Source organism: Euwallacea similis, chromosome 8, assembly GCF_039881205.1.
Source record: "Euwallacea similis isolate ESF13 chromosome 8, ESF131.1, whole genome shotgun sequence".
NCBI classification, from domain to species: Eukaryota; Metazoa; Arthropoda; class Insecta; order Coleoptera; family Curculionidae; genus Euwallacea; species Euwallacea similis.
Window position 1 is genome coordinate 4,813,241 of NC_089616.1, and position 16,399 is coordinate 4,829,639.

The following is a 16,399-nucleotide window of genomic DNA, read 5'->3' on the forward strand; positions in this document are numbered from 1 at the left end:
ATAACACACACCATTACAAATCTATTATAATTTAATAACTTAATTATTCGACCTTACGGAATGACCTCACACATCGGACTTACACAGCTAGAAACGATCATTACTTGAACGATAATAGAACGATACACTGTAGGTATTTCGGGCTCTTCCAATAAATAAGGTCTGATTAAGTAGGCTTAAGTGAAACCATCAACCCACATAGTCTTCTTTCCTCCCCTAATTTTAAGCAGTAAATCGCTGTATTTCTATACTCCATCGTCATTTACAAACGTAATCTTGGTTAACCCTTGGTCGGACAATTACGTCTGGGGTACTCATTACAGCTTGATTTTCCTGAGCAGATTTGTCACTCGCAGGCTGTGATTCTCAATATCATAGTAGGGGCAGTATTGGAGAAAGTTGTAGAATTGTCGCTAGAAGTTTCAAAGGAGAGCACCGTGCAGAATTTTTTATCCAAAATAACCGCAGATCAAGATACAGAGGCTGGTAGAAGGAATGGGTACACTTTGATCAGTGTTTGCGCTTCTTTGTGTTGGCAATTTTGGTCTGGGGAAGGAGTGGTGGACTGTATGGCATTTTGATGCTTGTTAAACAGGCATTTCTTTGAGGTTTTACTGAGTTTTACTATAGAGTGACAAGGGATGCTCGTGTCATGAATCTGATTGAAACTCACCTGTAAAGTTTTCGTAAATTTCCTGTTTAAAGCAAAATGTCAAGTCCTAGCAGAGATGAAGCTAAAGCTGATGAGGATGAAACCGAACTTCTGGAAGTAACTGCGGATATCTTGCACAACTGGACAATAGATGCGGGGATCAGACGCCCTTCTATAAATTCCACGCAAGAGAACGTCCAAATTGGGGAAGAAATTACAAAAGGGGAAGAAAATCACAGATTTGATAACTCACCAGACGGAAGGGGCTCGGCAGAGAAAAGGAGCAAAATCTTGCAGCTGCCCACTTGGAGTACGTCGAGCAGGCCTCGTGAGTTCGAAAAGGAGATAATGGGGGATGACTCTTCCAAGAACAGAGTGCACATTGAGTGTGAGTGTGAACTTCCAGGGATAGCGGGAGGTGCCGTTCCTGTAGTGACATCTTTTATTCATTCGGGAAATGAAGAGCATCATAAAGGTTTGAATTACTGCTTGACAAAATGGTGGTCAAACATCTTTGATTTATAGAGAGAGGAGAAAAGGATGAAGTTGTGCATAAATTTAGGTCCAGTCTCATTCCGAAATTTTCCAGTAATTCTAGGAGTGCGAGAATGATTTCTCAGAAAAAATCCTCGCATGGAGCTCCAATAGAGGAGGCTAGAGCTGTGAGGAATATTTGCTTCAATGAGTCTTCAACAGTACAGAAAAATCTCAGGCAACATTCTTCCAAAGATCTTCCAAGTAAAGTGGAGTCTGAAGAGGGGCATAATTTACATTTGTTGGGGGAGGAAGGAAGGAGGCTTCGGCGCTATAGAAAGCTCACTAGCGACTTCACAAAATACGTCTCTAGGTCTGCAAATCTGTTACCCACGATCCAACCAAATTAAATATTTCAATTTCAAGACTGGCGGAAGAAACCTCAGGCCTCTCAGAAATTTCCAGCCCTGAAACCCAAGCATCTGTGGTGGAAGCTTTGTACAAGCATGTAATTAACTTGAAGAAAATCGCAAATGAGCTTAAAATGATCAAAAATCGGGCGTCCTCAGAACCGCTTATTCCCAAAAATTCGATAAATTCTGATCCCAAATCCAAATTGTCCAAGGACATCAACAAGATATATATCAAGTTCCTGCCCAGCAAAGCCACGATTAAAAAGAGGAAAAGCTGCAATTCTGAAGCTCAAACTGAATCTGAGGGAGATGCGGTTTGTTCATCTTTCAAATTAATTTTAGTTATTTCAAGGAGTCCTTGTTGTAGAACCAAGATGATGCAAAAGAGGTGGACTCAGTGGACGGGATGTTTATCCCCTCCTTTGATGATCCTCCTAAAACTGACGATGAGGAGGATGATGATGAAGAAGGATTGGATATCACAATAAGATTTCCCGAGCTTCAGAAAACTCTTTACCAACATGTCTCTCATTTATCCGTCTGTTTTTCTATAATCTCAGATGAGGCCTTGGGACGCCTCAAGCGATGCCCCAAAGAGTTCACCTTGAAAATGGACTTTGTGCAGGGGAAAATGTTCTTTCAACCAGCGAGAGCACCCGCAAGCAACTTCGCCATAGGTAAAAATACTCAGTAATCGAGGCTTATTCAGTGTCCCTTATAGGTTCAGATTTAAAGACAACGGAGTGCACTAAATCGGACATAATCAGCATCAAACCTTCAACCGAATGTTTGTACACTTCCCAAATAATCCCGGTCGAGGGTGCAACCACAAAACACTCGATCAAATTCCTCAAATCCGTGAATTCTGAATTCTTCAACGTGATGAGTCTATTTCAAATGAGGAGGCGAAATTTTGAAGCCACCAAATCGTGCATTTCTCTTAGAAGATCCAGGAAGAGATCCGGAGAGTATCTACAGGGAGATCGGGCGTGCTGCAAGAGCATGCCTCAAATTCCCAATTTCAAGAGTATTTTAGAAGAGCCGGAAGGTAGAATTATTAATAGTAAAGCTCATAATGTTGGTTCGAAAAGGAAGGTGGAATGGAGGTTCTTGGTAGGGATGGAAGTTGTGAGGCTGAAGAGTCGGGGGTCGCAGAAAAACAGGGCCAGCTCTAGTTGGGAGAATGTTGGGTGCAGTGGTCTTTAAGAGGAGGAAAATTCCAGAAAAGCAGGCGAGAGGATTGACTATCTACCGTCGATAGATATTTATATTGATTGTTTAATATCTGCTATTTTTGCGATTGAAATTACTTTATGCTTATTATTCCAAATACATATTTTAGCTGCGCTGCATGCGGAAAACACATATTATTGTATTAAAAGACCACAACCAGTGGTCGCAAATTAGAGATTCGCCCATGCGAAGAAGTAAACCACATGGAACACCCACCGGATTCAGTACTAGAGAAAACCATATTGTTTATAAACAAATTGCACTATAATTTGGCAAATTGCTATATTATTATTAGAATGTGTGCAATGTGTGTAGGTCTCCGATAAAAATTGAAATAAGGTCTCTCGTGCGTAGGTTTTAATCAAGCCTTTCCTGAAGCTTCAAAAATCTTTTTTCGGACTTAAACAGACATCAAAATGTGCTTTCAACTTTTCTCCAAAGACCACATGGGAATCATTACTGAAAGCTCCCTAAACTCTATCCTTTTCGGCATTGACTCCGCTGCGCAGCTCAGCCCTGCCCCCTCAATAAAGGCAATTAGCCCCCCTTTCCCAGCGCTCTATCCTCGTCTGGATGATACAATACATTACCTGCAAGTGAAGTTGGCAGGACTCAATATGGGGGCCATTTGGATTATCAGCAGTTTTACATCAGCCTTTTGTATCCCCAAGACGCCGCCTACAGGGCGGGTTTAGGGAACCCTTCCCCTGTTTTACATGCGAGGCGAAAAGTCCCTGGAAAACGCTTGTCCTCGGTGCTGAGGGCGTGCATCAGGCCACATTGAAGATCGGTCATTTTTTTACAGTTCTTAAGATGTTTTTGGCTCAGGAGATGTTGGGTTGCGTTTCACTAAGTTTAAGTTCCGCCGTTGTGCAGATATGTGAAATCATTCGATGTAAGAGCGTCTAAAAAGAAAGCCAAACAATTAAATAATCATAAATAACATAACGTTATGAATGATATGGTTTCCCGAGAGTGTGGAATTTTTTAAATTACAGTACTAATTGCATTTCGACTTTCAATTAAATGTGTGTAACTGCTGCACGAGAAAGCGGCGTCCTTACATGTAATCTGCTTTTACCAAAATTATTAGATCTGCGCTTATAGAGGGTGGCCCAACGAAAAGTTTGCACCTCGATTTTCAGTACTTAAAATGAAAATGTGTAAAATCCCTCGGACTCGTAGATTTTTGATTCAAGGGGGACAATTTTTTATTGTATTTTCAACTCTCCAACTTCAACTCCTGAACGTTATCTGAACGTTATCCTTAAAATTTTTAATCGGGAGGGATATCGAGTGATAACTCATTTTAAAGGTAATTACATGATAATGATTATAAACTCTAAGTTTGAAGTCACTGTCATAATCCCCGTTAATATGACAGCTTGTCAAAGTTTGTGGGCAAAAAGCTTTTAATTCATAATTAATTTACCTTAATAATAGCTGCAGACTTCAAAATGAGGGTAGGAAGACTTTTAAAAATACGATATCACTGAATCGTTTTGAAGGAGGTGAGATTTACCCCCTCAAATTTAAGGGGACACGTTTCTTTATTTGTAATTTTTTTTGTGAAAAAGGTCGGTAAATGAAAAAAAAGTGTTCACATAACTTTTCTGATCAAATTATTAAATGGTGGAAATGAAATTCATACAATAAAATAAATTTTGTTCAGAGCGTTGTCTTACGTTACATAACATTTAGAGTGTAATTTAGTGGCATTCATGAATTATTCGACTTCGCAAATCATTCAATGTTTCAGGCTGAGTAGCATAAATTTTAGACTTCAGATGATCCTATAAAAAAAGTTTAATAGGGTTAAATCAGGTGACTTCGGTGGCCACCCAATATAACTCCTTCTTCTAATCCAGTTTCGAAGAAAGTGTTCATCTAAATATTGACGCACAGGCTGGGCGAAATGAGGAGGAGTATTGTTGAAGAATTATGGTTTCATGTCCTTCATTTTCTATTATTTCATGTCTTCATTTCTATTATTTCCATTATACCTGGATAAACAGCATTTCCTAACAAGTCCAGATACAATTGGCCATCAAGATTTCCAGATAAAAAAAGGCCAATTAAGTGATCTCCGTAAATACCCGCTTAAACTTTTAATTTTTTGAGATTTTGCGTATATACAATGACAATGCTGTTAACGTAAAACGAATACAAGCTGTAATATCCACGAGATAATGGCAGTGACTTCAACCTTAGAGGTAATAATCAGGTACAGCCACTTTTAAAATGAGGTATCACTTGATGCCCCTTCCCATTAAACATTTTTGGGGTAACTTGTCACCCCCGTTTAGGGGTTAAAGTTTAAGAGTTGAAAATACAATAAAAAAATAGACGGGTTCGAGTTTTTACACATTTTTATTTTAAATACTGAAAATCAAGATGTAAAGTTTTCGTTGGGTCACCCTGTATGTAGACAACCTACGCCACTGATTTTAATAGTTTTGAGCAGCTTCAAATCTCTCTAATGAGTGATTTCAGAAAGTTGATTAGAAGGTCGGCCAGAGGTGCGTTAGAGGGGCAGCTTAATATGAGAAATTAAACAAAAAACTAATAATTATGTTTTCATGGTTTAAAAAACTTACCACTGCTCTTGTGAAAAATTTATTCCACGACCTTAAGGTAATCTTGCACCTTCAAACTCCTTCCGATCTGAAGTCAAGCCATTCGTCATCTTCAAAAACCAGACATTCTTGACAGATGGTGAATAGTATTCAATAGAAAATATGTTTTCAAATCTGCTATTGCAGCAGTTTTTACACAAGAAATATAGAGAGATGATCAAGCTACGACCTACTTTTTATCTTCTGTTTCTCTTGTATAAAATTCCACAGCTGGCTAGATATGAAATTTAAATTATCATTCTGTACAAGATATATTGGGGTCAACTGATTTGGACAAAGCGAAGGGCAACATAGGAACAAAATATATCAACATTAATATTTTCATGATATATTTCAATTACAATAGTTTACAACAGGTTGGTCGGGGTTACTCCAGGGCTCGTCGGTATAGCACCGTCCTAAGGACCTCATCGAAAACCGCCTTCAAGCCTTTTTAAGTCAACGCTGAGCACTCTAAATACTTCACAGCCTCAATGTCCTTGGCCATGTCCGTACCTTACGAAAAACTTACACACTGCATATCTTGTCTTGGTGTTCGTACCGTGTTGTATTTCTACTCTTTTAAATTAACCTTGGTGCCTAGCAGAACAATGGGGGAGTAGGGGCAATGATGTTTCACTTCGGGGTACCATTTGGTTCACATGTTTTCATAAAAGGTGATGTTTCCCAGCAAAAAACAGATAAGGAAAACCTCGGTTTCGGGTAAAAAAAGGGACTTCAATCTGTCATAATCTTCCTGGCTTGCAGCGTCCCATAATTGGAGGTTGATGAGGTTTTCATCTACTATGACGGTGATAGAGTGATTATCGAAAACTGTTGGAACGTACTTGTCGGGGAAGGAGTTGATGGTGTAAGAGATGAAGAGGCAGGTTTTGTCTAAAGCACCATCGCCCATCACTACGCATTTTACAGATAGCATTTTGAGAACTGTCTATGATTTTTTTAATTAAATTTGAAGCTTTCAAAGCTGGTTGTTAAGGACCGCAAGATGAATATTTATAAGTGAAAATTTCATCGTTTTAATTAAACCCCAGAGCAGAAAGTTAGAACTAAGTTAGCGAGGAAAAAGTGCTTCATCAGAAGCTTAATTCAAGCCCTTCTCATTAAATACTCAGCTCATAGAATACTGCGGGATGAATTAGTGGGGTAATGATAATAAGGCTAGTTTTACCCACAAAATAGCATTATTAATGTGCACATTTACGGTTTAAAATCAACATTTCTTATCAACTAAACTTAATTTGTAGGTTCTGCATACGTTCATTGAAATCACAATATTTATAATTTATAATTTTCCGTCTTATTTATTATGTAAAAGAGCGATTTGGTTGAAAATAATGCTCGAATCAGAAAATGTTACATTAAAGTATATCTGGTTGCATATACCTCTATGACTTACGATAAAAAAAACCTAGGAGAACAATTTGTAAAATAAATAACGGTAACAGAGGGCACTGTAGGCGGACATTTTAGTTTATAATTGTTTTCGTTTGTTTCACGTAAAAGGAAAACAAATGACAGTGAGGACTAATTCTACCGTCACTGAGAGGATTGTTGTTGCAGGATAGGACTCGATCAAGTTTTTTTGCAGTTTTGACAAAAAAACAACTATTTTTCTATATTAATTATTCAATATTCACCAAAGCCATCATAACATAACAAAACCAAAATATCCAGGGTCCTTTTTACAGGGTCCCATTTAAAGTTATGATTGAAGATTACTTAAAAACGGTATGTTGTATGAAAAGTTTCAAATAAAAGTTGTCCCGTGAAAAAGGGGACATGTCATGAAGATAGTAACTTTTAGCCAAAACATCATTTTAAGGTTATTTCAAGGGTAATCTTTTTTTCAAATGGCGATCCCGTAGTTTTTTATAGATCGTTGTAGACCTTCAAAAAATGAATATCTTTTATTTGAATTTTTTTCTATTAGATGTTTTGCTGCAGAGGTATCCTTGATTTTTGACCAATTTTTGAGATAGTCGAAATTATTGCATTTTTAAAAAATTTTGCAATGCATATTTTGTTTAAAACTTATACAATCCTTCTATCTAATAAAAAAAAAATTTCTATAGGTAACCCTCTAGAGGATATGTAAATGCGTCTTTATTCAATGGATTTTGGAATAATTCAACTGCGTGATTTGTATTTAAAGGATTGATAGAGCAAATTCCAATAATTTCGCAAACTCTCTCTAGTTGAGGCCCCAAGGAGCAGATCCACTATTTTATTTAAATGTTTATTCAGGAAACTCTGGCATTTCTTAAAATACACTTTTTTGCAAGCTTTGCTCAGAGTTCTACGAATTTTATCCTAAGTATACATAGAAAGAATTAACAATCAATTCCTAAAAAACTGAAACATACTCTTTATATGAACTTTTTAGAATTTAATTCCTGACTTTCACAATTCCTCGACAAATCAAATACTTCCCCATTTGAAAATCTTTTCAAGAAATTTCGTGAGTCTCGTCAAAATAATCATCTCCATTTGGACAAAATTTGATGATACTGCAAACTTTTCTGCTATCTCTGCATTTATTAATCAAATTGATCAATTCCTTGATATGTTGGTGGATTATACTATAACAATTTGTTTCGAATTGAAGGGGGATGACAAGGCTCATTAGTTCGAGGCCACATTCCATTATCAACTGCAGAACGAGAACAAGTGAATAAGTACAAGTTTTTTTGATGATTTGTGAACAATACCATCACAAATTTTTCTTTGAAAATTTGCAAAACTTCATCTACAACTAAAATACAAAAGAAGCACTGAATTCGCACATTTGGCTCCTCATTTTGAAGCGCTTTATTTATGTGGTTCAAATCAAGATTTCGTATTGGGAGGAATGTAGATAAACACTAGAATTTTTCGACAAAACTTTTTGAGAAAAAGGCGTTTAAATTATGTATTTTCAATAAGCACATATATTAACAAATATACAGGGTGATTCTAGATAAGTGGGACAAGCAAATATCTTGAAATCGGGAAGATCTACAAAAAAAATGTTCAAACAAAGTCTTCTTTATTTTCGGGGCCTCAACTTTTTATAATATCAATTTTTTTTTCAAGGTCACCTTCACCTGTCTTGGGGTCAACTTCATTTTTTCAAATGTAACACCCAATTTTTTTTTTCAGATTCGAATTCTTTGTTGGCAATAAAAATGTTTTTACTTGAAACATTTTTTGCTAAAAGTAATGAAATTCATAATAATACCAAACTCTTATCCCGCGAACGCTACAAATACAATTTTATAAAATTTTTGTTAAAACAGTTAAATTCCGTTGAAAATAGTTTACTATGGTTCTTCATTGATTGTATTAAGACTTGTGTACTCCATAAATCCATTTCAATGATTCACAAAACGAATAAAACTACTTTCGTGAGCCTTTAACTCTTAAATCGAACTATCCGCCCAAAAGAAATCTGTTTGACTTTTTATCTTACAACTAAACATAAACATAAAAATAACAAAAAAATAAAGGTGTATGTCTCAGTCTAGACTATACCAGAACATAAATAAAAATTAATTTTAAAAATTGCTGGCGCTAACTACATATACCCAATTAAAGGGTATGGATTGCGAGACGAAATCTATGCCTATTCATAAACAAATCAATCATAAGATTCATTGATGGATTTATGGAGTACACAAGTCTTAATACAATCAATAAAAAACCACAGTAAATTATTTTCAACGGAATTTAACTGTTTTAACAAAAATTTTATAAAATTGTACTTATAGCGTTCGCGGGATAAGAGTTTGGTATTATTATGAATTTCATTACTTTTAGCAAAAAATGTTTCAAGTAAAAACATTTTTATTGCCAAAAAAGAATTCGAATTTCAAAAAAAAAATTGGGTGTTACATTTGAAAAAATGAATTTGACTCCAAACGACAGGTGAAGGTGACCTTGAAAAAAAAATTGACATTATAAAAAGTTGAGGCTCCGAAAATAAAGAAGACTTTGTTTGAACATTTTTTTTGTAAATCTTCCCGATTTCAAGATATTTGATTGTCCCACTTATCTAGAATCATCCTGTATATAGATCTTGCAATAGCTTATCTTTAAAAAAAAGCAATGTAATAATAAAGCAAGAATTAAAAGTTATCAGCTGACAAACTTTGTTCCAAGTGCTGATATTCGGCAACAACTAGATGATTTCATCCAAATCTGATACTTCTTTGAGGGCGCCTTCTTGCAGACCTCTTTCAGGGCTTTTTCATTAGGGAAGAAGGTCGATAGACACTGGGATAGACATTGGAATTATTTAGAGGAAATTTACCATGAAGAAATAAGCAAAGAAACCATTATTTATATATGTTATAATTACACTTTTAACACTAATTAATTATATAAACTGATAAAATTTATCACAGTGATCCTAAATATTATTACGGCTACGATCACCCTTAAGAATGATGTGAAATCCGCTTTATTTTATTTACTACCACTATTGTAGAAAAATCCCACATCGCTATGAGTAAAGTTATTTCAATTAATTAATTAATTAATTAAAGACATTTTTAGTTGATAGCCACTTGGCTAGGAGAGCTGCAATATGACAAATTATGGCAGACCGAGTCTGTTCCATTGTTTTCACGGGAAAGCATTTCGAATAATTCGATGCCCCACTCTATGATTAAGTTTCTGCACTGAAATAAACGAAACGCTCAAGAATTTTTATACACATGATGAAAAACATGCGTTCAACGGAAGCAGGAAGCGATTTAGAAGATACTTACAGCTTCCCTCATATTAGAAGGTACACCTCTGTAGGTCTTTACAAAGATGTTTTCCATGGACTGGTTCACTTTCGGATTTTTTATGATTCTTTGCATTACGTCCGCAACAGTTCTACATACTCCGCATTTTGATACTTCTTCTATGATTAAAATTAAGGCATTATTGTTAGAAATATAAAAAATATATATTAAAATTTGCTAGGGAAAGGCCACACTTACCTCTGACCAAATCAAAAGGATCTTTTACTTTAGGACATAACTTCATATAAGCGCAAATCTGGGCAGGCTCCATGGCCTCTTGTAGCAGTATAATGACCGCATCTGCGTATTGATCCACGAACTTATTGCAAGACTTACTTACTGATGTGGGCAACTCTTTGCAAATCCCACGAACAAGGGATTTGATTTCCTCCTATAAGGAAATAATTATCAAATTTCTCTTCCCTGGGTATCATAACTTACATCTGTTTTCTTGTCCTTTAGCTCATCGTCGAGCTCCTTCATAATAAATTCGCACAAAACGCACTTTTCGTCGTTCAGGCTCTCGATGGGATGGCCGTCGATTGTGTCATCGAAAATTACATTCGTTTCTGCAATAAATAACGTTAAAAACTTTGGAAATTAACTCTAACGGATTAGCAGAACCTGTGTCGCCTCCAAATCGTTCTTCCTGCATTTCCATTTCCTGTGAAACAGGAGTTTTATTAGAGCAATATTTGAGATAAACGCACACTTCTTGTGGTTTGAAATCTGCCACCATCATTTCGATTAATTCATCTCCGTAAGTGTTGACGAAATCTTTGCATTCCATCTTAAGGGTATTCGGTAAATCGTTGCAGACTTTCTTTAGGCTTTGCTCGATTTCGTCCTGGAAAATTACACTTCAAATAACCCATAATGTGACTGTAATTCTCATAGTGTACATAGTCCATTCTTTATGACTTTCAACTTCTTTTAACAAGCTAATTTATCATGAAAAGCAAACTCTTTATCAACTTTACCTTGGTTTTCTTGCCTTTGATCATAGACTCCAACATAGTTACAGCATACAGACACAATGGGCAACTCTTGGACGATTTGGCAGTATGGAAAACATCCATATCCCAAATTTGCTTTCTCGCAGTAGGACACACCTTGATCTTAGGACAAATCACTGACGGATCCACTCTCTGGGCCAAAATGGCCACTAAAACTGGCTCGTATGTATTAACAAACTTCACGCAAGTTTCATTGACTGATTCGGGTAGTTTCGAACATGCTTTGTCGATCACTTTCTTGATGTCACTCTATATATATATTAAAATTAAGAAAAAATATTGTAGCTGAAAAATACAAGATCTCAATGGTACCTCAATTGTGGGATCGCTGATTTCTTGCTGTAAAAAGTGCAGGAAGTACTGGCAGAAAGTGCAAACTTCGGGATTGTACAATTGCTGATGGGGGGGAACTAATAAGTCGATGGGCAGCTGCATTTCTTGGGCCGACAAAATTTGAGAACTTGGTTTGATTTTGTTTACTTGAACTACAATATCATCCTGATGTGACAATTGATCTCTAAGCCTCATGGCCGAGTCCACATTTTCCACTGGCAATAAGGGCGCAACGAGCCCTTCAACCATTGTTGAAGGACAAATGCCGATAATTTTGCAAACAACAGAAGGGTCCAATACTTGTTCGATATCACTATAAATCTCTGCATAGTAAGTATCCACAAAAACTAGACATTCTTTGCTGATCTGTGAGCTGGTTTGTTTGCAAATTCCTTCTAGCATCAGCTTGAATTCTGCTTCAGTAGTATTGGTCACCAAGATTTCTTTCAAGTGAGTGACTAATTGTTCACACAACTGGCAAGGCAAGTCATCTTTACCGCTACAAATTAATCACTATAAAAATATTGGTATTTAGATTTTTTAAAGGACTAACTTGACTTGAACATAACCAATATCAGATTTGGGAGTAATCTCTACTTCATGCCTATGAAAAGAAGTAGAACATTCTCCTAAGAGTATACAAAATGCTTGGGGAAGTTCTTCCATATTTACTTTTTCTTTTACATAGGAGAATATGTCTTGGAAGTGGAGTATTGCAGTGTTGATGCAGGCATCGCTGTAGCTGCTCATGCGACCGCAAATCTGCATAAAAAAACTGATCAAATAAAATCGGAACAAATTCACCTAAACATACTTTCAAAAGAATATCCAAGAAATCCCCACCAGATAACCCATTAAATTTAGTTTTGATCAGAGCCATAGTATTATGGCAGTTATCACAAGTATTGGACACAACTAAATCTGTGGGTTTATGGGAAACCCCACTCTCAGCTTCGGCAAGCAACTGAAGAATCTTTGCATTGTTGCACAATCCCGCAACTGCACACACAGTTTGAGGATTCATCTCCGACGCCAAAGTGTCAATTAAATCAGGAATAAACTCATCAGCTATTTTATCACATTCCTTCACAATCGGCTTCAAATAAAGAAGGGCACAAGACCCTTCAAAAACCTCCTTGATTTCCTCTTGAGTTTCATTGCTCAGCAACTGATCTCGTGCTTGCTTCACCATGTCCTTGCAGGTATCACAAATGCTGGTAGTGTCTTCAGGGTACTTTTGATGAATCCATACTGTTTGGATGCAGTGTTTAGTGGCATGGCAACCAGCAGCATTGCTAAATAGGTAGAAGCCATGGTGAGTCTTAAATTGTGAGTTTAAGGAAGACATTATCTTACGTTAAGTTCTGACACCAATATGATGGGCCATAGGTGCATTCTTTTTGACCAAGAAGATGTTGTTCCCTGTGGATTGGGTTTTGTTTGAAACTTCTGCCCACATATGCAGATTTTACTGCTGCAAATACAATTATGAGGTTTGATTCAGATAAAAAAATATATATTTAATGATTTTAATAATTATTTGTAAACTTTTTTGGAAACTGCATTCTTTAGTAATGCTAATTCATAAGAACCATAAAATTTATTATTGATAATAAAAATGTTTGAGCTTTGGTTGTTCTTTATTTCAATCACATGAACTTGTAGATAACAAGGGTATGATTGCAAAATGACTAATATCTACATATTCCTTGGTAATGCTTATATTATTCATTTTTATGTTTCTATTTGGACTACAAATTAACAATAATAAATGTGTAACAAATAGAGGGCTGATTGTATTCAAGATTTTATAAAATATACCATAACATGCAGAAATGCCAATGATTCTTAAATTTGCATGAAGATCTTCATACAGGATCTCTATCATGCAATAACCAACATTGGGGGTTCTTAGTACTTTGTATTTACTTTTAAAATATTGTTACCAGCTTTACTTGACATTATACAAATTAAAGCCCTAAATAGACAATAGAGATCATACCATGGTCCAATTGTGATAATGCTCTAATTATCAATAATATTGTGATTTGTTTTGTCAGTTAAATTGCTTCATTATAGTTCAAAATAACCAGTTTTGGGTTATCATTAACAGATAGGCCAAAGGATTCAACTCTCTTTACCCTGATAAATATTGTTAAAATTGTTATTTGTAAATTGCTGAAGATAAGTTGTCTTTGTTTCTTGTTTATTCCTAATGGGTACACATTCAGGGTTTAAAACTAATAGTTCTTATGTACCACAAATAAATGGGTGAATATCCCAAAACTGCACTTAAAAATCTTGTTGCTTCAAGTGATCTCTGATTAAGCTGATTACTTCATAATCACTAAAAAAAGCGGATATCTATAAGATTTGTTAGAATTCAGTAAAATACTAGGTGAAATACCATATTTGCTTTGCTCTTACTGCAATCTCACTACCAATCTTTTGTATCAATTAATTTAAATTTAAAAGATCAAAGACATTCCAGCTCTAGCAGGTTCAAGGAGTAATTCGTGTTGTTGTAACTGATCATTTTAAGGCGCAAAAATACTTGGCAATAGCAGAAACTCTTGTCAATCAAATCTCTTTTCTTTGTGATAAAAATAATAAGGTATCAAAACAGGGGACAAACTTACCCGTTAGCCCCAATAGGGCTAGAATTATGAATTTCATGTTGGGGGTAAGCTCTAGCCGGACTTTACCTAATTATATTTAAAATAATCTCGAATATAATTAACGACTTTAAAGCGAATTTATGAACTTTCTTCTTCGATTGACCACAACGAAATGTTATGAACCGTAAATTGACGAAGGATCAAAACAAATATCAACAAAATGGCAATTGTCACTCTCAGACAAGTCACGTGGTATCACCATGTTGCCAAGCTAGTCTTCAATTTTCTAATTACTGTTATAAATATTTGGTAAAATTGATTATAAAGCACAAATTATAATTATGAATGTTTATTATTAATAATAGTTAAACGCGTTAATAAAGTATTAATAAGATTACAAAGCTTTTAATGCAACAATAAGAAGCGCCACCTATCCCATAATGAGTAAACTTGCGTCTGCATGATTAAACACCTTTTAAACTTGTGTTTGAACCTGGACACATCAACGTCAGATGGCAGCATGAGTATTAATAAAAAAAATTAATAGAGGTTGGAGATAAGGGGGATAACGGCTTAAATGGTATCAAATTAAGAGTGTTTTAAATATCACCAGGTACAACGGGTATAACTTTAATGAATATCCCAAGATTGAGGGTCTAAATTAGTCAATATCTAATTTTTAATGGTAGCAATTTCCTGATAAAATGAGGATTTTCCATCAAGTTCTGTAGGGGACAATTGCAATTTCTGACAATGTTACTGAATTTATGCCCCAAATGACACTTCAAAATAATTCATAGTAACTCATACAATACTCATATTATGGATACAAATCCACAATCCCATACTCTTCTTTTGGTCTTTTGTTGTGTCTTTTCCCTGTTTTTTTGGTTCATTTTTCCATCCCCATTCCGACGCATACCATTATAAATGTAAGTGGAAAACGTTATATTCATACATATTATACGCGGGGAGTTTTGTAAGTATTTAGTATTCAGATAACGCATAAAACGCCCTCCGCATCCCGGCAGCCCGCTCATGCATATTCATCGCTCTGTAATTAATCATCCCGGATAGGAGACACCCCCTCAGGGGCGTACGTCTCATGAAATATACCTTTGGGGTGAATTTAGTTCACTAAAAAATTGTTTCGTTTAAGAGAACCAGATGTTTTTAATAATGAAAAAAATGGGGCATTGGTCTTGAGTTTCTTGTCGAAATGGCGGAGAAAAGTAACGTGTGGCAACATTGAAAAGATCTTATTTCGGATTACATATTATTGTCATGTTAAAGCAATCGCGTAATTGGCTTACATTTGAGATGAGATGAAAGATACAAAGCAGAGGGCTAATGCGTATGTTTACTGGGGTGTGTTATCGCCCTCTGCCCAGACATATTAGCTCGAAATTGCATCTGACATGACAATACGTTTTACATATCGACGGTGTCTTAGGAATGGATTGGCCGCAAATTGGACCATTTTCCTCTGAAAGGTTTTTCCGTGTTCAAGGTATATGTGCCATTACCCACATATTTCGTTCGAAAGCCTGTCAAGTTTCAGTTATTTCTCGGGCAAAGTCCGTAATAAAGTTAGTGGACAGCTTTAGCGGTCCGCCGAGTCCGGGTGTGCCCACGGAGATAATAAAACTCAGCGTCCGAGCTGGACCGTACAAAGCCCGGGCTAAAGTAAATTGCGGTCCCGGATTAGTTGGATTTGTCCGGAAGCCATGCGGTACCTGAGGGTTATACGGAAAACGACCTAACTTCTAGTTTATGTTTTAAGCAACAATAAGATGTAGACCGATTAAGCTCTATATTGAAAAGCGCCATTTTGAGGATCTACTTGTCTTGTGTTGAATTAGGTGGACAAGTAAACAATACTCCATTAAAAATAAAAGTTTGTGAGCGTTTCTTGTAACCTCAAAGCTATTGGCAGTACCATGTGTCAGGACATCCTTTTGTTTTCTATCTCACTCAGGACCATTAGTCATTGTCACCTTTTTTGTGAAAACACGCTTAGTGCGTAGCTCGCAAGTAATAGAACATTATACGGGGTGAGATTGGTGAATAAATTTGATGAAGTGGATTTTAATATCGTAATGTGAAACAGGAACCTTGAGTCAGAGAACTCTCGGAAAAATTACACTTAGCGGTTACAATAGTTTCATAAAGAGAAATAATAAATAATAATTAAGTTGATTAGCAAGTTGAGACTTCCCCATCTTGAGTGGCTTAGAACTTGCTTGTTTCAA

The 16,399-nt window shown here is 36.0% G+C and overlaps 2 protein-coding genes and 1 pseudogene across 2 annotated transcripts; 1 reads left to right on the forward strand and 2 right to left on the reverse strand.

Annotated features, from left to right (window-relative positions):
- The first annotated feature begins 709 nt into the window (after positions 1 to 709).
- LOC136410533 (uncharacterized) lies at positions 710 to 2,745 on the forward strand. The gene is given in 5 exon segments (XM_066392726.1): positions 710 to 1,127; positions 1,178 to 1,499; positions 1,553 to 1,853; positions 1,892 to 2,216; positions 2,261 to 2,745. Coding segments are annotated over 5 exon segments (1,851 nt in total).
- A 3,030-nt stretch (positions 2,746 to 5,775) lies between these two features.
- On the reverse strand, positions 5,776 to 6,327 carry LOC136410534 (ras-related protein ced-10-like; annotated as a pseudogene).
- Positions 6,328 to 9,724: 3,397 nt separating this feature from the next.
- On the reverse strand, positions 9,725 to 14,325 carry Sap-r (Saposin-related). Its single transcript, XM_066392304.1, has 11 exons — positions 14,169 to 14,325; positions 12,886 to 13,003; positions 12,344 to 12,824; positions 12,083 to 12,291; positions 11,509 to 12,028; positions 11,161 to 11,445; positions 10,805 to 11,027; positions 10,622 to 10,749; positions 10,379 to 10,571; positions 10,160 to 10,299; positions 9,725 to 10,069 (listed from the first exon to the last, which is right to left on the reverse strand). The coding sequence occupies exons 1-11, from the start codon at positions 14,203 to 14,205 to the stop codon at positions 9,941 to 9,943; spliced, it is 2,463 nt and encodes an 820-aa protein (XP_066248401.1). The 5' UTR covers positions 14,206 to 14,325; the 3' UTR covers positions 9,725 to 9,940.
- Positions 14,326 to 16,399: the final 2,074 nt, after the last annotated feature.

Bases quoted from the DNA above. Each gene is read 5' to 3' on its own strand.
- Sap-r (XM_066392304.1), bottom strand. From the start codon at position 14,205: ATGAAATTCATAATTCTAGCCCTATTGGGGCTAACGG. The intron at 12,029-12,082 runs GTTAGTCCTTTA...ATTAATTTGTAG, and splicing joins ATTGGTTATGTTCAAGTCAA to CGGTAAAGATGACTTGCCTT. The intron at 10,070-10,159 runs GTAAGTATCTTC...CGTTTATTTCAG, and splicing joins CTTCTAATATGAGGGAAGCT to TGCAGAAACTTAATCATAGA.